Source organism: Hipposideros armiger, unplaced genomic scaffold, assembly GCF_001890085.2.
Source record: "Hipposideros armiger isolate ML-2016 unplaced genomic scaffold, ASM189008v1 scaffold_157, whole genome shotgun sequence".
In the NCBI taxonomy this organism is placed as follows: domain Eukaryota; kingdom Metazoa; phylum Chordata; class Mammalia; order Chiroptera; family Hipposideridae; genus Hipposideros; species Hipposideros armiger.
The window spans coordinates 3,500,673-3,525,406 of NW_017731507.1; the positions used below are offsets into that span (position 1 = coordinate 3,500,673).

The 24,734-nt window shown below is 38.5% G+C and overlaps 1 protein-coding gene across 1 annotated transcript; it reads right to left on the bottom strand.

Moving 5' to 3' along the window:
- Window positions 1–1,505: 1,505 nt before the first annotated feature.
- Window positions 1,506–23,826, bottom strand: EFR3A (EFR3 homolog A). The gene is made up of 7 exons (XM_019651306.1): window positions 23,762–23,826; window positions 22,686–22,813; window positions 17,450–17,541; window positions 12,845–12,893; window positions 9,322–9,425; window positions 8,759–8,808; window positions 1,506–4,301 (listed from the first exon to the last, which is right to left on the bottom strand). Exons 1-7 carry the CDS (start codon window positions 23,809–23,811, stop codon window positions 4,196–4,198), a joined length of 579 nt encoding a protein of 192 aa, XP_019506851.1. The 5' UTR covers window positions 23,812–23,826; the 3' UTR covers window positions 1,506–4,195.
- Window positions 23,827–24,734: the final 908 nt, after the last annotated feature.

Below are 24,734 nucleotides of genomic sequence, written 5' to 3' on the forward strand. Positions count from 1 at the left end.
CGTGTACCAGGCAAAAGGCAATAGGCTACCAGATGCCCTAAAATCTCCCATCTTTAAAAATCCCTCCCTTCACTTCTTAAGCAAGATGGCGGAAATATGAAACTGTGACATCTGACGCTCCTAGGTTGGGTCCTTTTCTTACGCATCAGGCTGGACCGTGCTGGCCTGGATGTGCTTTGCCTGGCCCCACATCAGCGAGTTCCCACCTCTTCCTCCAGACCCCACTGAGATAACCGTTCCACGCAGGCTACGACCTGCCTGCTTCACGGAGGTGGGTCTGAGCAGGCCTACCTTCCGTGCGTCCACTCTTCCTGCATTGACACAGGACTTCCGAGAGCGAGGAGACACCTTGGGAGTCTGCTCGGCACTCAGGCACACACGATCCAGAACTGCGGGGAGTTAATGCCCAGCGGCGCTGGGAACGGAAGCTGAAGGATCTGTGCGTCACTTCCGTCACTGGCTGGGCAGTTCTGATTACCGCGAGGTGCCTTAGCCCAGTAGGAAGGATCATCACCCCCGGTGATGGCCAAGCCATACATGAACCCTCTTCATGAGCTTTGCTTCCTTCCATGTCAGGGGTTCCCTGGGATCACGTCCCAGAGTGACCCCTGACTGAGAGCCTTGGTCTTCGGCTCCACTTTAGAAAACCCAGGCTAAACATCATGTGCCTCTGACTCAAAGTGTCAGTGTAAGGCAAATACAGCAAAACTAGGAGGCAGTTGGGTCTTCCTTTTTCATTCATTTGAACTTGCTACTTGAGGTTAATAATTTATCAGACGAGAGAACAGGTAACAGGATCCAACAAGTCAGTTGGAAAGAAAGCGTATGAAATGGCAAATCCTACAGACCGCTCATTTTATACCGAAAGGAGGGGTTCAGAGGCGGGGAGTGACCGGCCTGTCCACAGAGCTGACAGTCGCCTGGGCTGCGTAGGTCCCAGTAGAGGGAACCCAAGGAGGGCTGTGAACAGTAGTGAGCATATACAAACACTTACCCTGGGCACAGTGACTCACTCACTCCTCACAGGCAACCTCTCCACCTGTTACAGACGAGGACTTCCAAGCTCAGTTTAGTTACTTGCCTAAGGCCACTCGGCCAGGAAGTGGGAGGCAGGGTTTGAACCCAGAGCCCACGGTCCTCACTGCTTTGGAAGTCCCGGAGCCCCCTAGGCTGTGATGTGCAGCTGCGCGTGCTGCAAGCAAACCAGTCGCTATTATTTTAGAGCAAGGCTTCCCTGCATAATTCATACAGCGAGGAGAGAGGGCTGGAATGCGAACAGAAGACCGCAGAGGGCACTGGGCGTCCACAAGCTCTCGCCGTGACCTTCATCTCGGCCTGTCTCAGCATGACTGGCAGTCACGGGCCGGAAGCTTCCAGTGACTGTGAGGATGAACCCGCCTGGCAACCTGACTGTCACGAAAACGTTCCATTTTTAACTAAAGCAAAATACTGAATAAAGTTAACTTCATAAATGTAATAACAGTTACTATAAAAACGTACAAAAGTATTTTGATTTTGTTTTTATTGCTTACATATGAATTGCACAGTGAATTTTTACATTTCAAAAAAACTCACTTCATTACATTTATCACATATATTGGCATGAGTATGACAAATCAGTGCCATTTTCATACAGGAAGAAGAGACATCTTTTGAGGAGGGGAAGTTAATTGCTGGTAAAGTGTAGTATTATTCCAAAAGATAATGAGTCCAGACGTTTCAATGCAGTGTGTGTATGTGTGTGTGTGTGTGTGTGTGTGTGTGTGTGTGTGTGTGTGTGTGTGTGTGTGTGTGTGTGTTTTCAGGTTCACTCCAATGACAAACTATAAGTAAAGACAACACAAGTATAGGAGGGCCATTTAAATGTCAAGAAAAAAAATGAATGATATAAGTAACTGTATACAGCGAAAAGAGAGTGACTAACAGAGTTTTAATATCTACAAAAATATAACAATACAATGAACTTCAACAAATCCTAAACTTTCAGTCCCCACACTGGCTGGGATCCAGTGTGACACCTATTACCTGCGGGGTCTCCTGCCGTCTCCTGGAAGGGACAAGCCAAAACAAAGATCCATTTCTAGGAAATCACTGTTAACAAGACCAGTTCAGTAACTGAGGACATACAGAAGTCTACTGTGATTTAAAAACAAGAAAAATACCCAAGAAGCCCAAATCAACAGTTTACAAACAGACCAAGAGAAAGGCGTGATCAACATTAATTGAAATGGTTTTCCTTTACATGCAATACATGCATTTATAAATCACAGAGAAACATGAAATTCTGTAGAGCAAAGTTTGTTCTGCATGAGTGCAAACAAATATATATCTCCTTTTCGTATACTATTAAATTATATATACTTTTTCATACAAAAGCACACAGTGTTAATCTATAAAATGACATCCGAGTGGATGATGATTGTTTTTGCATGTCCCCCTGCTTTGTTTTTTTTTAAAAATGTGCAGTCAAAAATTAATATCCTTTTTTAAATACACAGAAGAAAAAAAGGAAAATTAAAAAAATCCCATAATATTTGGCCTATTAAATGCTGAAACATTTTAGCTGATCAAGAGGCAATGTTACAGTGACCGCAGCAATTGGGCCACTTAACCCCCAGTGGTGACAGCACTATTTCTCTGAAACAGGGTCTTTTTCACCTACAGCTGATAAAGTGCCCAGGATGTTAAGAGTATCATTTTATAGGTTTAAATGATGAGGATCGTTTGCAACATGTTTCAAGGTGCTATACTTTGGTTTAAATATTCAAAACAGTTCCAGTATGCTTCCTTACTTTTTTCTGTTTCTACCACAGGTGCCCAACTAACCATAAACAGAAAGTTATAACATGCCTTTCTTCATTGCAATTTCTCAAACAAAAACAAAGGCTAAAAACTGAATTGTTTTTGAGGTACAATTTTTGATAGTTATATTTTTATGTAAAAAAGAAAAAAGAATCTGAAAAGGTACAACTATACACGGGTTATGTTATAAAAATGTCCTAGGAGAATGTTATGAGTTGCAAAGAAAGTTGTTTACTTTGCTGTGTAATGGAATTCACTAAAAGTGAATTAGTTTTAAGAAAACACTATAGGTTTGTCGGCACATGCGTAGAGCGCCAGTATGTGTAATCTTGGGAGATTAAATCAACAAAAGCTTACATTGACAAGCCTCAGCACACTTGACTGCTAAAACCATCGGCACCCTTTTCAAATGCAGTATCATAAATGCTAAACAGATGCATACAAGCTACATTTCAAATCTTACAAAGTAAAAGTATGTTATGGTAATTTTCTGAGTATGAGGATTTAAGACAATGCACAATATAAAAAAGTAAACTAATGTGTTCTTAATAAAAATCAAAATGTACACTCTTCACAGGTGAACTAGTAGCTATTTTAAATGTCTTGTTTTTCTATACTAAATATATAGCTCATTTAATTAATGGAGCCACAGCAAAATACTACTATAATTTCAAAGCATAGTCTGTAGACTAATACATCTTCTGATGTAAAAAATATTGCACAGTTCGGTATTCCGAGAGTAAGCGCTAAGCTTCCTAAAAAGAATGGTCAAACTCTCGGCAGGAAATACAGTATCACAAGAACTAGCGACTTCAAGATCATCTTCTAGGAATATCATTCAATAACTGTCACTACCCTAACAAGCTGAGGACCACGGTACATGAACAGAGGGACGCCCATCACAGTGTCTAAAACACAGAAAAAGCCACAGACCAGGTTTGCAGCCCTAGAATTAGAATATATGTGTGTGGTTTTGCTTTTGCAGATAACCAAAATCAAAAGCAAGTTTATTTCTAAGCAGCTGTGTAAATGTGTAGAAATACAGCACACACTTCAAACATCTCCAACCCTTATAAGGCTTAATTTTTTTTTTATAATTACATGTTTGTGAAAAGTTTAAAATATACTGTTTAACAATGAAATAATGTGAGACCAATACATGTTCACCTTTAAAAGCCAACAGGAACCTGAAAAGAAATGAACATGGCATAAACCTATCTTCAAATCAAATACAGGTTCAAAATTTCTTATACAGTATGCCAAGCATTTGGTTAAAGGTAAGAGCCATGGTTATTTTCAAGAAGTATGTTACCACATTCTAAGTACATCCTGAACACAGCCTGGCCGTAATTTGTGGGCTTTGCAATCCTATGCGGAGGTCTTCCTGAGCCCCTCAGTACACGCACAGATCCGGGAACTTCATCTCATAGACGGGGACAGACTGGTACTGGGCATGCCCGGAAGTAATGGTCAGCGTTCCCGATGGACTGGGAGGAGGGCTGTAAAAGAGGAAGGAGGCACTGTCAACAGGGGCATTGAAAGGCTCTTCATTTCACCAAGCATCCTAATCACTACCTGCCACCAGCAGAGTGAGACGTCTGCACTGCAGGGATCAACGTGATGTACGTTACTGGACAGCTAGAAGGCTGCGTTGAAAATACATCATGGAGGTATCGAGCTGTTTTTAAGTCTAAACCAGTCATTTTCCTTTGATTTTATATACACAATTTTTTATAATGAGGTTATGCTATATACCCACTCTTGTAAGCTTGCTGTTTCACTTGTAAAAAAATATCTTTCATATATACACATATTATCCTTTTTTGATGATAGCATACTATTTCATTATATAGATATATCATAATTGATTTAAATCAATGGATAAATGCAGGTTCATTTCCATTTTTCAAAATTATACATAATGCTCATCAGTCTTTCCTTACACAAACATAATTTTATCCTGTCTTCTTGGATTATAGTCTTGCCAACAGAATTTCTGGATCAAAGTCTGCTCATAATTTTGACTTTGGACCATATTGCCAGAATACCAATAATTTAACATTTGAGTGTACTTCTTTTCTTATATCATTATAAATCTTGGATATAATCAATCTTTTTGTGTTTTGAATCTTGGCCATTCTGACAAGCAAAAGGGAATTCATTCTTATTTTTATTTTCAATTTTTCGATTACCACTAATGCTAAGAATCTTTGTAAATTTAATATCCATTTTATGTTTCTTTTAAAATGAATTGTCTATTTGAGCCCACTGCCTATATTTCTACTCAAATGCTTTTTTCTTATCAATTTGGGAAATTAATCTTTTGTCATATGATACAAATGCTTTTCCACAATTCATTATTTAATTCTCAACCTTGGGATTTTTTTGCTGTTATTTTGTTTTTTTGCCAAATGCTTAAAAACCTTACAAAACTCAATTATTTTCTTATGATTTCTAGTTTTCATGTTATGCTAAGGAAAACTTTCCCCAGGTCAAGATTACAAAAAATATTCCTATATAAATTCTAGTATTCCTACGAGTATGTATTTTTCTAAACAGGGTTAAAATTTTCTATTTTGGTAAAAGAAACGGAAAGTCCTCCCTCTGTCCCTCCTTTGCTGGTCGACAGTCTTCAGCAGTTATCTAAACAAGAGTTAGTAAACATTTGTTATTTTCCCCTTGTTTTTATTTCCACAGCATTTTCCTGACTGCTTTATATGTGGATTCTTCCACATTGTCTTTAGCATCATTTGTTCAAATGTAAAAAAAAAAACCAACTGTGAAGATTTTGAGTAAAACTATAGATTAATCTGCAAGGAACTTAAGTATTTAAGATATTAAATTTCCGAGCTAGCCGAGTGGCTCAGTTGGTTAAGAGCTCGCTCAAGAGTGCGAGCTCTGAGCAACAGCAGTTTGATTCCTGGCCTGAGATGAGCTGCCGCTGAGCTGCCAACAGGACGGCTCAGCCAAAAAAAAAAAGGAAAAAGTTATTAACTTCCTATCCAATAACAACGTATCAGTTTCCATTTATTTAAGTATTCTTACGCCTTTTTCAGAGATTTATGGTTATTTCATATAAATTGCATAGTTCTTTGAGTCTGTTGGTATTTTACAGTTATGAATGCAACTCATATAGTAATGATTTTCCATTAATTATGTATCAATATAATTATCTAACTGTAAACTGTTCTCAATTAAGTTATTCAGCTGGTTGTCTTATGTTTTCCTGATATATTATTCTATCTTTGGCAACTAATAATTATTTTGCAATTACTGTTCCAGTATTTATAACATCCTTTTCTTTTTTTTGAGGGATAATTTTCATAGAGTGAAATGCACAGATAGTAAGTGCACTGTTGTACAGGAATTGACAAATATATAAACCTATGTAAATCATGCCCCAATAATGACACTGAACACGTTCATCATTCAAAAAAAAGTTCCTCTGTGTCTCTAACGAGTCAATTTCACCGTACTCCCACATACCACCCACGTATACCCACATCCAGCAATTATGTTCTGATCTCTAACGAGGATTGTTTGTTCTTGAATTTCACATGAATGGTCTACACAGTCTTTAAGAATGGTCCATACAAGCTGTACTCTTTTATGTCTGATTTCTTTTGCTCAATATGTTTTTTTAGATTTATCAACAAAATCTGTCCCTTTTTACTGCTGAATAGTATTTCACTATAGTAAGAATACCACTATTGGTCTATTGTCTATGCATTCTCTGTTGAATATATCTGGCAATGATAAGAAAAGCTGCTAAAGCATTCACGTACATGTCTTTTTGTAAATTTAAGTTTTCATTTCTCTGGGTAAATACTGAGAAGTGGGATTACAGGATCAAGACCAGGTACATGTTTAACTTTAGCTGCTAAAGTTTTACCAAGTGTTTGTACCACTGTAAACTCCCGTGAGCAATGTATGAGAGTTCTTCCATAATGTCCAATATACTGTTAGGCCCATGCAATGAAATTTTTTTTTTCCAGATATTATATTATTCAGTCCTTGAACCACAATTTGGTTCTTTTTCAGAGTTTCCATTTCTCTCCTAAAATATATGTATCTTTTCCTTTTAATTCTTTGGGGGAGGAGGTGGGGTGCGTGTGTGAGTTAAGGTCCTTGTCTACTAATTCCAATAACTGGATCATCTGTGGGGCTGCTTATTCTACTGGATTTTCCTGCTTCTTTGTACTTCTTGTAATTGTTTTGTTGTTGAACTAAGTGAATGAAACAACAATGGAGACTGAAGTATAAGATTGTTTTGTTTCTTTTCTCGAGAATACAAACTGTGCTGGCTGGTGGTTAGAGTGAGGCAAATTAACAAGAGGAAATCTGTCAAACAAGAATTGAAAACGGAAGGGGCACTGAGGAGTCTGTTTAATTTCTCTGTTAGGTAAGCTATCCAGGGCGACTACCTCCTAACCAGGCGACCTTGGGTAAGTTACCTAATTTCTATGCGCCTCTCTTTCTACACTTGTACAGTAAAAATAGTCATTACCTATTTGTCAGGTTATTGTAAATATTCAATGAAATAATGCTCTTAGCACAGTGCCTAAAACACTGTAAGTGCTCAATCAATAACTATCAAGTATTCAACAGGCGCTAACTACGACTAGTAGATGCAATACCACACCACAGCGCTAGTCCTAACGCTTACTCTAGAATGCTAAGTCTACAGTGTGACGGCGCGGTTAAATGGGCTGTGGTGGTCCCCAGCAACATGCCTTTTAAGAACGTGGGTTAGGAATTTGAGTTTTGAGTTTCCCACTCACTAGCTGGATGGCCTGCAGCAAGTTCCTTTCCTTCTCTAAACCTCAGTGTCTTTACTTGGAAAATGAAACAAAATAGCATCTGCCTGACTCTTCAGGGCGGTGGTGAGGACCAGGGAAAAGACCAGATTGAAGGAGCAGCATCAGATCAAGTGCACAGCAGACACTCACTATTATAACAAATGAGCATCACAGAAGTGAGTGCCCACACCCAGCGATTTTCTCTGAACCTAAGGTGTGTCACATATTGTTTATTTTAGTCTGCTTCTCTGTTCTGAAATGTTGTAAATACGTGATTCTTAACTTACGCGGGGGAAGGTGGGGGGCAGGAATGGTGGGGAAATGCCTAGAATGAGGTGTGATACTGATGAAAAACATGCCTTGCATATGAAGGCAAAAGGAAGGCTGAAATAAAAAGGAAGTGGACAAGTGCATGTACCTGCCTCTTCTACTTACGGGACACAGGGGTGGAAGCAAAGCACTTTGAGAATCAAGTTAAAACTATAAAAGGCAGAGCTGGTGTAGAAAAGGATCCCAAAAGCATGGCGTCCGCCTGTGGCTCCTGCACTCTGCCATCTCACACAAAGGAAAGCTTCCACTGGGGACAACATAGGAGTGGACAGAAATGGTCTCCTCAGATGGAACTAGAGTCTGCTGCTCCCTCTCTCATGCGCTCCGTTACTTAATAACCAGCAGACACAGAAGAACTACAGTATGTCAGATGCCGTATATTTTAGAGCAACTTAGACCGGGACTCAATGGCTGTGACTTAGGAAGCTCAAGAGATGGCTAATCATTCAAGAGCCATCTGCACAGAGCCATGAGGCTGAACCACAAAAAACTGTAGCTTTTGCTGGTCAAAACGGTTAAATACGAGAAATTATCTGGTTAAACATCCTGAGAAGGCAGGTCTTCCAAATTTCCCAGATGTCCTTAGAGAACCGTTCAGAAGGAATGAATCATCTAAAACGGAGAGCTAGAAAAGCTGGAAGACACCTGGATGAGAAATGGTATCAGGCCGCAGCCAGGTACGAATGACTAAGACAAAGGGACCTGCATGGCCTGTGTTTACCTTCCAGGACAAGCACAGTGACTTACAGCCAGCCACGAATGTAGAGGGGCCTAACAGTGTCTAGTTTGTCGTCATTTTATCACTGGTGTAGTAAGAAAACCCTTACCGGATGGTGAGTTCCAGTATCTGAGCAAGTCTATCATGAAGCAAATTGGCCTATGAAGGAAAAAGAAATGTTAACAATGGATTTATTTTCCAAGTACCCATATGTAGTAACGTGAATGCAATTTAAAGACAAAGCATAACTGTAACTATTAAGCTGATGGTACGGAATGCTTTACGTTTTTGTTTTATCTGCCTCGTACTGGAATTTAATATAAAGTTTCTCTTTCATTCCTTTCCTAGTCTCAATGGCAAAAAAAACCCCGATAGACACACAAAACAAAATGTGCACAGCAAATCACTGAAAACCATTGCAAAAAAATCTTCAAAGCAACACCACCATTAACACGTAGTTTGCGACGTGCCGTTTCCAGCAGCTTATATTACACAAGGAAACCGCTGAGGCTTCGTAGCTGTGCCTTCCAATGTTTTCGGTCCCTATCTGATACAGGACATTGTGTTCCGCTGGCTTGCCTGAAGCTCAGAACCTACCAACCAACCGATTAGCAAGAAAGTTTTCACAAAATCACACTCCACCCCCACCCCCTTCACCATCTGTTCACTCACTTTGGATTCACACTGGGCTGCTATTTCTTCAAAAGGAGCTTTCTGGAATTTCTCTATCACAAGACGCCTCTTTTCCTTCTCCTGTTCTTCCATTCCATTGGTATCTATAGAAATGTTTATGAAGACCCGTCAACAGGAATACAGAATTTCACATCACCTCGCCAATGACCAGAAGGGCACTTGATCTCTAAACCAAAACTAACGATAATTCACAAGGGCTACTTTTATAAGAAAAAAAGCAAAAAGCAGAACATCCTTGAAATGTCTCAGTTAAGACTAGAAAGCACACATGTAAAAACTTTTTTTAATCTAAGGGTTAAAACTACACAAGATGACTTTTCAGAGACTGCCTCTCTCTCTCTTATCAAACAGAGCATAACTTCCTACAAGTTCAACAGCTTCAAGGCCCTTCCTGAAGGATGATTCTTTTATTAATAATCATGCCCTTGCACAGGTGAGGCACTATATATACTAAAAGCCTGCGAAACCTGACACTGAGGGGTGTAACACAGAGAGGGTCATTTGGAACCACACTGGTTTAGCCCTTTCCATGTATTTACCACAATTTGAAAAGGGATTTTTTTAATCTTAAGATAATGTATGTTCTAGCTAAAGTTTGTGAGATAGAAAAATAATGTCTGTGTTTTTGATACTACTGATAAAATATGAAAAGCAGGCTAATCCGTGGCTGATCTGTTGATGGTCTACTGTAATAATGCAGCAGTGGCCCCGCAGGGTTTTATTTCTCTGGTTGAGAATTTCACAGGATGAAATGCCTAGTCCAAGGGTCCTTATACAAGGCTGCCTTCCAGGTAGACAGACTGTAGGTGACAATTAGCTAGTGTCAAGAAGTGGAAATAGCATTATATTTTTTCCTTTCAAATTATGGCCAGTTAACAAACTGCAAGAGCTTGTGCCCTCCTGAATGACTGCACTACAGAACTGGGATGGCCTTTCTACTGTTCAGCAGACCAGGGTCACAGACGCCAATGTGCCAGGGCCAGGAAACAGAACGGTTTCAATCAGGACAGGTAACAGCAGTAGGATATAAGGGACTGGGGCAAGCCAAGCATACAGCCCTGGTCTTAAGGATTCAAACTCAATTTATGAAAACAATACTTCCTCCTAAATTCGGCCTAAAGGCAGCAAGTTTGATTTCCATGCATTATTAATCCAGCACTTCTCAACTTTTTGGTTTTAAGTCTCCTGACACTCTTAAAAATCACTGAGAAAACCAAATAGCTTTTTAAATGTATGTTAGGTCTATTGATATTTTCCATATTAGTATCTAAACTTGAGAAACTTTAAATATATTTATTAATTCATTTAAAAACAATGAAATAATTATGTTAACATAAATAACATCTTTTCAATGAAAAAAATAACTACATTTTCCAAAACAAAATCAGTGAAGAGAATAGCATTGTTTTATACTTTTGCCAATCTCTTTAACTGTGGCTTAATTAAAGGCAGCTGGATTCTATCTGCAAATGCATTCAACCCACTGCAAAATGTTATTTTGGGTGAAGTATATAAAGAAAATCCAGCCCTGCACAGATAGGTATTGATAAAGAAAAAAGAGTATTTTAATACCTGTTTCACAGAATTGTGGGTATTTCTTCTTGGACCCTACAGCAAAACTCAGGAAGTGGTAGTTTCTTAAAATTTGCAATATGGAATTTAAAACCTTACTCATAAACTTTTTGTAATTGGTTACATTAAAATATACTGATCTATTTTACACTTTGAATAGAATTTACTCACACATGATTTTGTAACATCATGCAATGGTCATTTGGAATATTGGTCCACTGACTTACACAAACCCTCTAAACGTAGACATATTATAAGACATTTTTTTTAAAAAAATCACACGTTAGTTATTATCACTGATCTCATTAAAAAAGTCTTTAAATACTGGGGAGCTGTCAAACTCACAGTGGCAGACTGTTTCAAAATTCTAATTTTGTTCAAAAGTGCTAACTTTATCACTGGGAGCAAATACTGTCAGTGTGTTTTGTTTTGTTTTGTTCTCTTGAAGCGACAGCCTCACTTCACTCATTTTCCAGAAAATGTATGCCAAACTACTACAGTTTTTCTGTCAGTCTTTTTTTTTTTTTTAAAGTAAAAATGGTGTTTCTTGTAAAAAACGACTAGTTCAGCTTGCAAATCAAGGCAATCAAAGAAGTGCTTGTATGTACTTCCCAAAGACATACTCATGGGTTGAGAGGCAATAAAATCATTTATACTAACTCATCAAGGGCACCTTAGGTAAATCTTGCTTTTAAAAATAACTGCGGGCGTCTCGTGCTGAAGAACGCGATGACCCCAATGTGGTTTGATGCCACTGCCTTCCTTCCTGTTAATCAAAGAGGCTCACGGTGTTTTAGGATTAGGATGAAAATCCTTCGGCTTCATGGATCCTTGAAGGAGTCTCCCCCAGGCCCTCCAGGGCCCCCCACACACTGGGAGAGCCACTGCCCCAGGCTGTAAATTCCTCAACATGTCTTATTACTCTTCAAATGTCTCAAAGCAGCTTGCACATAATGGGTGTTCAAAAATTACTTACTAAATTCACTTAATTTTATTTTGGCGAATTTGCTATTACATTACAGTAGGAAAAACAATCCTCTAATGGACTAAGCCAAAAGGGGTCAGATTTTCTTTCATGTGTGATGGGTGCTGGAGTGCTTCACATCCTTTGATAACGATTTTCTTAGTGTAATATCCCTGAAAACAGGAGAGCCAATTTCTACCCTAAATTGCTTTACCAGTTAGAAATGAATTGGGATCAAGGCATCATTACTCTAATAGTAATTAATACTTAATTGAAGGAACCATTTTAAAATAAAAAAGTGACAAATTATATAAGATAAAACTTATTTCCATAAAGGCCAAAGAAGAAAAAAATCAGATTAATATTCTATACAAAGATTAGTGAAGACTACACAGTCCGACCTGGGTATGAAATTTGGCTCCAATATTTACTTACTAGCTATGTGATCTCAGAAGAATTTGTTAATTTCTCCTCCTCAATGTTTTCATTGCTAAAGCAGCAAGGATTAATGTGATGCCCCATCCCGTCTGCTGAATCGCCTTTCTCCCACCCACTACACACACACCGTTATACCTGTCAAAACTCGCTCAATTTACTTTTCTCAGAATTTTTCAGAATTTTCATCTCCACATCTTCTACAGAAGGAAATCCACTGACCATTTCTCCTAAGTTCACACATCCTGCATGCTGGGCACCCAATAGGATGACATTAAAATACACTATGATATGCTCGCATAATTCTAGAGAAGTCAGTCTATATAAAGGAAAAGAATTATCTATGACAAGACCGGACAATTGTAAAGGCCTACAGGATGTAGCTGAATAAATCAATTACATATTTATACAGACATCAACAGTGTGTGTGTATATTCTGTCATGCTGCCTCTATTTATGTGGCATCTAAACAAGTACTAAGATAAAGACAAGGTAGCAAAATAGGAGAGTTAACAAGTACAAAAATCTCACCAATTGCCTTCTTTAATGCTTCAAAGGTGATTTCTTCAGTGTTACTAACCTAGAAAAAAGGGATTTGAAGTAAAAGAAAGAGTTAAGAATACTTTCACCCAGTTACAAGTCATCTAAGAACTTTTACACATTTTTTTCTTCTTTGTGTTGGCTTGATTTGTGATCATACTCCACAGTGTCAAATAATCTCAGCTTTTTCATTTGTTATGACAATGGCCTACTGCAGTGGCTCCCAAGCAATCTACAGATTAACTTTAGGCTGGCAGAACTAGCATCCTCTAAGCGACCCAACACGGCTGAACTACAGAATTCCATCTCCGGTAGCGTGATTTGCAACAAGAGTTGAAACTATGCTTCCTAAGTGAACAACGCTTGCAAATAGCCACGGCTGAGGCTACACATAAATATAATTTCAGCCATGGAACAAAAGAAAACTATTGTAGGTACTCAATAGCCTCTATAATGTTGGCACCACAGTTTACACATCAAAAATGAAATAATCTAAAACTTAAAATGGTTTAAAAGAATCACTACTCTGGGACGTGTCCAATGAGCACAGTTAATCAACAGCTTAAAATAACCATATTCTGGATCTTCTAAGGTCAACCACCAAGTCTTATTCTTCAGGAATACCCTTTCACTCGGCGTTTGCAGACCTCTCTCTTGCTTTGAGATATGTAAAAGGTAGGAAATCAACTGCGTTATGATAAAAAAGGCAGTCACGCTTTCTGTGGCAGCACCACATTTTCAGGAGGAATATCATATCCAGTTACTATAGTATCTCTGAATAAAAATTAAGAAATGACACATGAGTACTTGCCTGGGCCTCTGGTCATCCCTAATCTTAGCTCATGAGCGTCTCTTGCTAGGTCTAGGGCAGCGAGACTACTTCACACTCTGCACCTTAGCTTGTCTGCAATACACAGGCTTTAGCCGGAAATCAAGCAGCAAGGGTTCCGCTACCTCAGTTTCCCTACTGAGGGTTCATAGTTCTAGTTGAAGTCAGATTAAACTTGGGAATCTTCGGTTGCTTTGTTCTAGATATTTGGAGCAGATACACAAGGTTAGGCTCTGGGTGATCTAATATTTGTAGCTACAAACAATCTAGTACTTCAACGAAAAAATCCAGTTGTTCTTACAACTGATTAAGAGCTTTTAGACTTTTGAAAAACAGCTATAGTGTAGGAGAAAGAACACTGGAGGAGACGGAAGGCCAGTACTCTTGTTACATCCAATTATTACTTATTACCTGTTCAATCTGGTAAGTGGAGAGCTAAGTAGAGTACTCTACCTAATAACTCTTCCTCCCTATTTGTTCTTGTTCTCCTTGATTCGGATAATTATGATACAGTCTCCCCGCATCAAACCCACCAAGTCATTCTGCCCGACTTTTCTTTATTAACCTCCTTTCTCTGAACCGCTTTCAGTCGCCTGCTGGTGCCTGCTGGTTCTACACAGTTAGAATAGGCTACTCCAGCCCTCCTGTCCTACTTCCCCGTCTCCAGCCTGACGACTCAGGGTCCTCGTGACCTCGAGTGTAGGCTGTTGAAGGACCTCCTAGCTGGCCTCTCTCTTCCCAGTTCAGCCCAGTGACACTGCCGATATGCACTTTATGAAAGCAGAGCTCTGGTAATGCCACTACCCGAGTTTCTGTAATTTGGCTTCAATCCTGTTTCCTAAGATTCCCTTTGGTGAATCCTATTCTTTTAGAAAAGAAAAAGACCAATTGCTTTATACTACAGTTTAATGATTCATGTTTTTCATACAGTGCAGCTGTTAAACACAAGCCACCTACTACAACTTGGAGCTCAACTAAACCAGAATCTGTTCCAACTCTAGAGGAACACTGGGTGTGCTGGAGTTATGGAGAACTGGTGCAAGGCGCCATCCTAGAGGAGTATCCACATTCCCTTCCTCTTTATGACTTTTGCCTTATTCGTGATCTATGACTCTAACCTAGACTGCACACCACCCCTGGGCCTGCATCAAATCTGCTAGTCATCTTTCTCGATCAGGCTAGTTGTTATGTCGCTTCCACTGATACTTTAGTGGTTTTATGGCACCTAGCACAGCAGCTTCCGATAATACTGACTTCATGCTAGAATTATTGTTTTGTTAGCACACAACACGCAGGTTTCCTCAGCTATATTTGGGGAAAAGGAAGGGGTACACATGTGTAAAACAAAGATCTGTTATTTTTCCCAGAATAAACCAAAATCCTTTTCAGTCAACCAATGACTTAATTTTGTACAAAGAAAAATTTAATAAGTGTTCATAACTGGATATACATAACCTTCCATCCATTCCCTCTATTAGTCAAACTGATAATTTTATCTCAGGAGGCAGAGACGCCTCTATTCTATTTTAGCCATTTATCTTCTTGAATACCTTAATTTATACCTTGAATACCTTGAATACCTTTATATATATTGGGTTGTCGGAAAAGTCATGACGTATTTTTTTCTATGTTTTTCATTGCAAAAATGCATCATGACTTTTCCGACAACCCAATATATAGGGCGATTCTTAGAAAAAGTTCACTAAGTGATTCCCAGTGGGCTAATAAGATTTGAACTGCAAATGTTGGAACCGACACACCTCAAGAGGACCAGGTACTTCAACAGACAATAGTAACAATTTGAGCTATATCTGGGGATAACACAAGTTTGCTCTGATCTCCATCTATACGATCTTCTGACTTTTTTTAAAAGTTATAAGCTCTAAGAACAGGAATCAGATATATGTGAAGACTAACTGGGATTATGCATGTAAAATTTCAATTAATTTTGATCAAATACAAGAGTAATGGTATTTAAATGAGCAATTTTTTTATCTGATTCATTGTTAGCTAATCTACTTATTCATAGCTTGATATTTCATCTCTATTAACTGGTGAATACCTAACTGATGTGAACTTTTCCTGTTCATACCATGAAATTAATTTGTTCTAGCCTAGAAGGTAATGTTATTCTGTCTTCTGGTTTCGGAACAATAATTCCTAATTTGCAAAATCAGATTCCATAATGGGAAATGGGTTTGAAACTCCAACGTGCTCAAGGAAATCTTATACTAAACTGTTTACTTAAATTTTCAAATGCTCAGTGTGAGGCATATCTGACTTAGGACTTATAAGGACTTACAGCTAAGAGACAAACAAAAGGATCTTTAACAAGTTAACAAATGCGTTAATGGACTTTTAATGTAAAGTTCATGTTCAAGAATATTCCTCTACATTAAGTCTTTATGAAAATGTCTTTTCAGTTCATTTTCTCCAAATAGACTGATTCTTTGCAATAGTTGGAAGTGCTTTATGTGTATCTTTAAAAGAAATAAAAATTAACAAGAGGAGAATGGAATAAGACCAGTCAATAAAATATACTGCACTCTTGACAAAATAAAGTATATAAACTAAGGCTTTAGATGAATTTATTCCCTGCAATTCACAGTCATTAACAGTCTGAACTAGCAATATATGCTCCTTACTAGTAAGGAGTATAGAAATTAAAATGGCTTTGAAGAGGTGAGTTTTGGAAAGATAATTTTTCTTGAGCCTTAAATTGGCAAGAAACTTTAAACCAACCTTAATGCCTTCAGTTTTGGAATAAATACTAACTACCTCTTCAACTAACACTGATGCTCTGCTGTTAATTTCTTAATAAAGCTGATTAATTCTACATAATGGGGAGTTGAATAGCATGGAAGGGATAAGTTAGTCGACTATGCCCTGGACAATTCCTGAAGATAAATGAACTGAGTGCAGTTGGGAGGGGGAGGAGGGAGAATGCTGAGAAAGCATGAATTCGGGCGTCTTCCTTCCCTTTTCTGAGGGGGATATTCTTAATTAATTATTTATATCTACCCAATGAGAAATAATGAAATACCAGGTAAGGCAAACAATGAATAAACCACGAGGAGGCTGACTTGACATGCTGGTATGTCGGCATTTCTACTTGACTATCAAAAACTTCTCTGGGGGTTTGTGAGGAGTAAGTCCTCGAGGGTACCGTCCTGTGCTCTATTGAAACAGGAGGAGAGCGTGAAATCGACAATGTTTCAAACAGGCCCCAGTCCTTAGAGTACACAGGTCATTGATACACCTGAATTAACGTTAAATTCATTGTTTACCACCTAAAATGATAAAAAAAAGTTTTCCCTCATAGATGAAGTTTTGAAACTTTCTAAAAGTTGTAAGCATTTGCTTTCACATTACAGTATATAACTCCATTTATTCTCGAAATTTATGTTTCATAAATCTTCAAAAATAAGATCTCTTAATTTAATAACAGGCCTTATGTAACATTTCTTACACAAAAATCTTTGAATATATTTTATGTTTCCTTTTATTACACTAAATTACAATGTGAGATCTAATGATAGTATAACACATTTAATTTATTTATCTTTATAGATAGCTAAATGAGTTTAATAAAACAAATTATAATTAAGTTCAAGACTAAATCAGGTTAATTTCTATGAACAATTCTGTTGACTTGGGATAATTTACAGTTGCATTTGCTCCTATTTGAAAGTGTGGAGAGGCAAAAATTCTTTTCAATTGATGTCTCTCTCAAGACAGCACACGTCCATAAACTTTCAGCAACTCACCACATCATCAGAAGGAACACTGTTGGGTAAAATGTCCACCTGAATAGATACGGTGTCCACAATGCTTTTTCTTCTGGAAAGTCGATCTTCATCTAAAATACAATTTTTCTCCATTACATGCTAGTTAGAAATGGTATGTCATTTATACATACGTTCTACATGTTTTGGATTTAAAAAAATTTCAGAAAATGAAGACAGTTTGTCTGTTTTGCTCTTTCTAAATATACAAAGCACTGCGTTCTCAGATATTTAGATTTCGTGAAGCAGTCACTTCGTAATCTGGCAACAGTCCATCTTCCTAATCCCATTTTGTACATACTGAAGGGGTAAAGCATGAAGACCCAGAAGAAGGCCCGCATGAAGGACCCAATTTCTCTCTCAGTGGCTCCTCCTCTCCCCCCAGTGGCCTCAGGGGCAGTAACGGATGCTGTTAACTGTGTGTGGTAGCTTCCCCTCTTCCTGGGCCTATGGTAGGACTGCAAATCCTGGCCTCTCTGTGAGTAAGAGCGACTGTGTAACTGGTTCTGGCCAATAAAGAATGAGCAATGTTCCAGAGACAGGCTGTTCCATCAGCCTGGATTCCAGATGTGGATGATATGAAGTTATGCACAGTTAGTCTGAGCACCAAATAAATCTTTGCTGTTTTAAGCCACTGAGAACCTGCGATGGTTACCACAGCATACCTTAGCCAGCGTATCTAACCTTGGCACTATTGACCTTTTGGGCCAGATAATTCTTTTTTTTTTTTTTAAGATTTTATTGGGGAATTGGGGGATGGGAACAGCGCTGGGGAATTGGGGGAAGGGGAACAGACAAGTTGCTGTCTTTTTGTTCTTCAGTCTAGTTGTGGAGGACATCGCTTCACTGGCCCATGTTGGTATTATCATTGTGCTCCTCCCGGGTGAGGCAGTCGCTTGCCGGCCACTGGATGGCCACTCACAGTGGCTCACGGCAGCTCATGAAAGCTCAGGCCCCTGCCAGTCAGCCCCACTGCAGCCTACGCTGTCGACGGCGACTCACAGCATCCCAGCTCCAGGTCGAGCTGTTGTTCACCACCTTAGCTATAGAGGGCGCAGTGTCACTGGCCCTCATGTGGGATCCGAACTGGGACCCTGCTGCTCAGAGCTGGTGTCCCAAGCCAACTCCTAACCAATGCACCACTTGGCCGGCCCTGGGCCAGATGATTCTTGTTGTGGGAGCTGTTATGTGTATTGTAGGATGTGTGGCAGCATCCCTAGCTTCTACCCATTAGATGCCAGTAGGCCTAGCCCACCTTTCCCTGCCCCAATGATGGTAACTAAAAATGGCTCTGGGATTGACAACTGTTCCTTGGGATGGGAAAAACCACCCTCAGTTCAGAAACACAGACCCAGTCCAGCCTGACTGGTGGTAGACCTTTCTACAATTTTCCCTATATGCCACCACCATGTTATCAGCTTCTTAACACACTGACCATATCACTCCCCAAAGCAATCCTCCCTACTGCTTGATGAATTAAAAAGCCATCTATCTAGGTTCTCTAGTCAGGTCTTACCAGCACTAACTTCAAACTGCTCCCTAATTTATCTAGTGTCCAAGTCAAGTGTGAATCCTCTCCAATCTCTGCGTGTGCTTTGGCCTATCTGCCTTCCATGCATTTCTACAACAGAAACCCCTACAGGAAACACCTTATTACCTGTCCTTCGTTAAGTCCTCCCCACTATAAAGATTCTTATCTTTTGAAGACTAGTTGAATATTATATCACTTCCTTAAAAATCTTAAATATTACTCCAATTATTTCTATTTATCCATCTTTCTTCTAGCTACAAAAATTTACTATCAGTTATGTTTGATCTTCCCTTATTGCCCTTCAATCATTATCACCCTTCAATCATTTGCTGGGCCTTGTACTACAGACATGTGAATTATGCTTATCTGCCTGACTACACTAGAAGTTCAGTGACAGGCTCTGCACTTTGCATCTATCATACAGAAGTCACCCAGGTTCTGTGAGGGCTGGAGGAACAGAACTAACACGTACTCAACTGTGACTCACTACATATTGTTTTGCTATAGTTTCAGGTTGAAAATATTTTATCTCCTGCATGTGGCTACTACTGAGCTCACCTACCACACTATTCTTTCTCTTTCTCCTTCATGATCATACACTTTGATATAAGTTACCCAACATAATGATATTAATAGAACTGCTACAAAATAGTACGCAGTCATCACTGCTGACTTGCTTTTACCCTCCAAACAGGCCAAGTTCAAAGGGCTCATCAGAACTCTAAACGAGGAATAAATAATAGCCTACTTCACAAAGAACAGCATAAAAGCATCTCTAGGTTAATACACAAAGGTGATGGGTTGCAGTAGAGTCAGGCTGAAGCCTAAGATAAGAATAAAAAGGAGAAGAGAGCTATGGGGCAGAAAAGGGGTCACTGAGTGGCAAGAATCACTGAGAACAGAAGGGAAGTACAGAGGAGAGAGCGAGAAGACAGATGTACAATTTTAAAAGGGGAGAAAATGAAATTTCATGGGAAGCTCTACCACCATATTCTCAGAACCTCTTTTCTCTTGACCTATAGAATCCCCTGCTTCTAGGTGACTGCAGGGAAGCCAAGGGACAGCCATAATCAGGTGTCTTGCAAATTTACACGAATGTTTACGGTTTTTAAAATAGAGCGGATGGAAGAGAATGCCCTGTTCCCATGGGCTGTCTCTGTTTGCTCTTGGCCTGCTTTTCCACGCCTACTGAAACGCAGCGTCACTGCAGCCTGCGTGACCCAGTGTCCGAGGCGCACACTCCCGGGGGAGACCCTTGCTTGCCTTCTCCAAGCTGGGCTGGGGGTCCCAGCCACTGCTTACTGTGCCTTTCCCATATCTATCCCTCCTCCCGCTCAGCTTGCGGTGTCTGCTGCTCACAACGGTAATCCTTGGTTCTTATTTCTGTTTTTAACTAGAACCTGATTTTCAGAAGCGACACTTAGAGCGAGCTATGCCTAACTTCCTTCAGTGATATTTTGCTGCCACCTGGTGCAATTGTATATCATGTATATCATGGCACTCAGACGGCTAAGGAATAGAGAAAATAGTCTGAATACACAAGTATAGCACAGAACTACATTAAATTACTTTCAATATAATTTTCCATGGCTAAATAAAAATGAGACATAGGAACTAACTTAATTGTATATAATAAATCATAAATGTGATTAGAGCTTCTAACTACTCAGATTCAATTAAAAAGCTAACTGGGGGCAAAATGAAGTATCACAAGTAATCTATCGACACAAATTTCAAAATGTCACAGCTTGATGCTGATGCTACTCATACGGACACACATTTTTGGTCCTATAGAAAAACACAAAATTCCATCTAGAGTTCATGCATATTTACGGAATAAAAACAAACCAGAAGTCATAGCCATGATGCAATAAAAATAACCAAATTATTTAGTTTCAGGCTCACTGTCCTCATTAGTAAACAGATAATGCTACATTACTCACCAAACGATTTTAAAGATTAAATGAGAAAATGAGTGCGAAGTGCTCATTACAGCGCCTGGCACACAGTTAGCACATCGTAAATGGCAGCTACTGTTCTGATGATGACGGGTATATGCATGATACGCAATAAACTAAGTGTTCTGCTTTTCTTTTGCCATGTTGCTCTGAATTTCCTGATTTTTCTAAAATGAGTATCTGATGGTTATACAGCCAGAGAAAAACTGAATACCCGACTGAGCACCCCACGAGTGTCACAGCACCTCCGAGTCTTTCTCTGTTAAGGCAGGACGTGTGTGCCACAGACTGTTCTAAACTACCGGAGTCTAAAATCAGAAAACTCTTATTCTGACTGAGCGATTTCTCTGCAGTTATATAATTAAGTATTGAAATGTTCAGAATGCTTCCAGTCAGTGATCAAGAGGCATTTGGAAAGAGAACGCATCTTTTTCAGGGGTGGGGGAAAAGGGGAAGAACAACACACATGTTAAAAAAAAAAAAGTCCCAGAATTTCCATTTAAAATTGTTACGAGTTAAAGGAACAGGGTAAAAGGAAATAACAAGAGGTGAAAAAAACTATGACTATGGGAACGGCAGAGCAAAATAATAATTGAACTTGTAAGTATATAAAATATACAGGCACTGGCTCCATTTGCTAAAGGCATGTTTTATGAAGCCGTTTTCCTAGAGGCGGGAGAGGGACAGCACAGGCCGAGCTGACACTTGGATTTACCTTTGTACTTGTGCCTGGGTTTATGAGGTGTTTTGCCTGAAGGAAAAAGAGCTAAATCCAAATAATAAGATTAAAATATTTTAAAAGTCTTTTTAAAAAATTTCTTTTCAATGACAAAGCTCTACTAATGTTTTATTCTTAGCACTTTTATTCCCCCAAGGAATTCATGAGGAATAAAATCTTTTATAGTACCAAACTGAAAAGAAAACGTAAAGGAATTCATTACCATCTCAGACTACTGAGAACTGCCACTGTAATATATGTACATATTTTGGATCCACATTATAAATACATAATATGATTAATCCAGAAAACTACCCAACTGAAATCAAATCGTTCTCTCATAGAACAGAGGTATCCCCTAAGGAAAAACTAGTTCTTCCACCAAATTTAATATTTATACAATCATCAAATGAAAATGAAGGCAAAAGACAGAAATTCTTTGATTTTAGTTTAAAAGTAAATATTGAATGGAAGACACCATTCAGTTTTGCCTTGAAACACAACAGAACTATTTCAGTCAATGAAAAGAACAGAAAGAAATACATAGTGCAGAGGAAAACATATTCTTAACTTAAAAAGTTTGCAGATTTCTTTACAGAGCAAACGGTCTGTACTCTTTCAAATAACAAAAGCTGCCTATTTCATTAAACTCAATAAACACAAATCACTAATTAAATAACTTTCACCAATTTCCATAACTTAAATACAATATTAGTCACTAAGGAAAGATCTCACTTTACTTCTTTGTTTAAAATATATTATTATTATTTAGTGTAACAATAATAATCACGAGGACTTGATTTGTTCATGATAAAATTATATATATAATCTTTAGAGACTTACTAACAGTTTTCAAGAGTAAAATTTTAAAATAGAAGTAAATCCTCCGAAGCATTTGAAAAAGCAGTGATATAATAAGTATACAAACAGAATTAATTTTCAATGCTAATTGGGTATGGAAAAATTATTGAAACATGTCACTAGAGTAAGTTCTAATGATTCTCCGCTTACCTGTGACTTGTGGTACGTATGGTACTGACAGTCTCTCAACACTGTAGCCACTTCCACCGAGTGACTCTGCAATCTTGTTGGTCAAAAAGTACAGATTTTTGTCATGCTTCTCTAAAGACTTTGGAAGCCTGTCAGGTTGATCAAACAAAAGTCACTCAGTGTGTGAATTGCTGAGCAAAAAAAGTTACATGCAAACATTCTAGATCAAAACCTAAATATTGTAAATATAAACACAACTTAAACTGTAATTAGTAATAGACACAGTATGTTTTAGGGAACTCATTTGAGCTCTTTAAAAACACAAGGCATGTGGTCCCCTCTATGAACCATTCTGCTGTGATTTCCCCAACATTGTTCCAATGGGGAGGTCAGTCTTACATTATTCTGTTGGTATTCACACATTAAATGATGAAGAGGACTCAGTTCAGCTTTAGCTTTCATGCTCATTCAAAATCTATTCAGAGAAGGAAATAAAAATACTGCTGACTGATAGATAATGAAAGCCATGAGCCGGCTAAGTGATAGGAAGCACTTGTCCAATCACGTAAGGTTTCGCTTCCCTTTCCAACTGCCTGATACTATCTGAGGTTGATGCTTTCAATACTAAACTGCTTTTAGAGCCCAAAAGTGTGAATATTGTTCATATATGTGTGTTTTGTTTGGACAGCAAGGACAAATGCGGGGTATAACATTAATTTTCCTTACTACATTCTTTCTCTCACAATTTTATGAGTATTGTTATCTATTATTAAAAGTCTTAAACAGGATATTGTATTCTGTTAAGGGAGTGTTCATGTATTTATGAGAACATGCTATATTTAAGAGATATATCTCCATATTAAAAAAAGATAAGTATGTTTTTCATCAAAGATTGACTCTCTGTGTGCATGAGCCTAAATTTATAATGAAAAACTTATAGAGCAAGGGAAAGAAGTTAGATGAATTAAATGACAGAAACACAAAAGATGATTATTATAAAAAACCAGAAAATCATTCCAGCAATAGTTTACTCCTTTACAATCATCACTGATTGGTTTCTCAAGTCACTGCCCCTAAAATGTAAAGAATTAACATACATGCACTTATCTTTGAAAACGTGCTCTGGTAGAAAATAAGGGGCGTCCATAGTTCGAATTTCAATAACCTGAAAAATATCCAAAAACAAACAAACAAAAAAATCAAAAAGCTCACTTCTCGGGACCTTGCTATGAAAATTTGGAAACCAAAAAAAAAGCAGAAACAAAAACTAAACATTTATAAGAAATACCATCACTTTATTTTGGAATTTAAGCTATGTTTACAGCCCAAAGGCAGAGTTCATTTTGTTTTCACATTTATTTTCAAAATTCAGCAGGGATCAAAATCATGACAATAAAACAACACATGTAGTAACAAAATGATGACATGTTACATCTGAGCAAACTTACGACAAAAAATAGGACACTTGCTTTCGCAGATGTCGCTGTCTTAGAGGCCTGGGCCCTCCCCACTCCCTTCCTGGGCTCCCTTCTGCAGCAGCTCATGGGTCTCAAGGCCCTTGTGGGGTGTGGTCCCTCCACTCAGCTCTGAGCCACTGAAGGGGGGTATTCTGCTTTCATAATATGCGTATGAATAATGGCACGCATCAAACACTCACTCCAATGCTTGAGTGAATGAATGAGTTTTATTTCTTAAAATGCACTAAAAACCTACATTTTAGCAAGAACCGAGAGATGTGCTTCCAATTTCATGAAAATGAGGCTCTCCCCGACAAATGTCTTTAAAGAATGTAAACTACAATAGCGTTTTTCTGCCAGGTAAGTTAGGGGCTCTGAAATGCATATTATATCATACAAGTAACTACTTAACGAGTTCCTGCTGAAAAAGCTAAATATAGTTGAATGACACAGACAAATCCCTACATTAATAATTCAACTTCTGAGATCCAGCTCAAGAAGACTGGTTTAAAACAACAACAACAAAAACAGCACAATTTCAGAAACTTCAGATGCTAAGATTCATAATGGTTTAAAAGGAAAAAAAATTATATAAGAAATGGCATGAAGTATT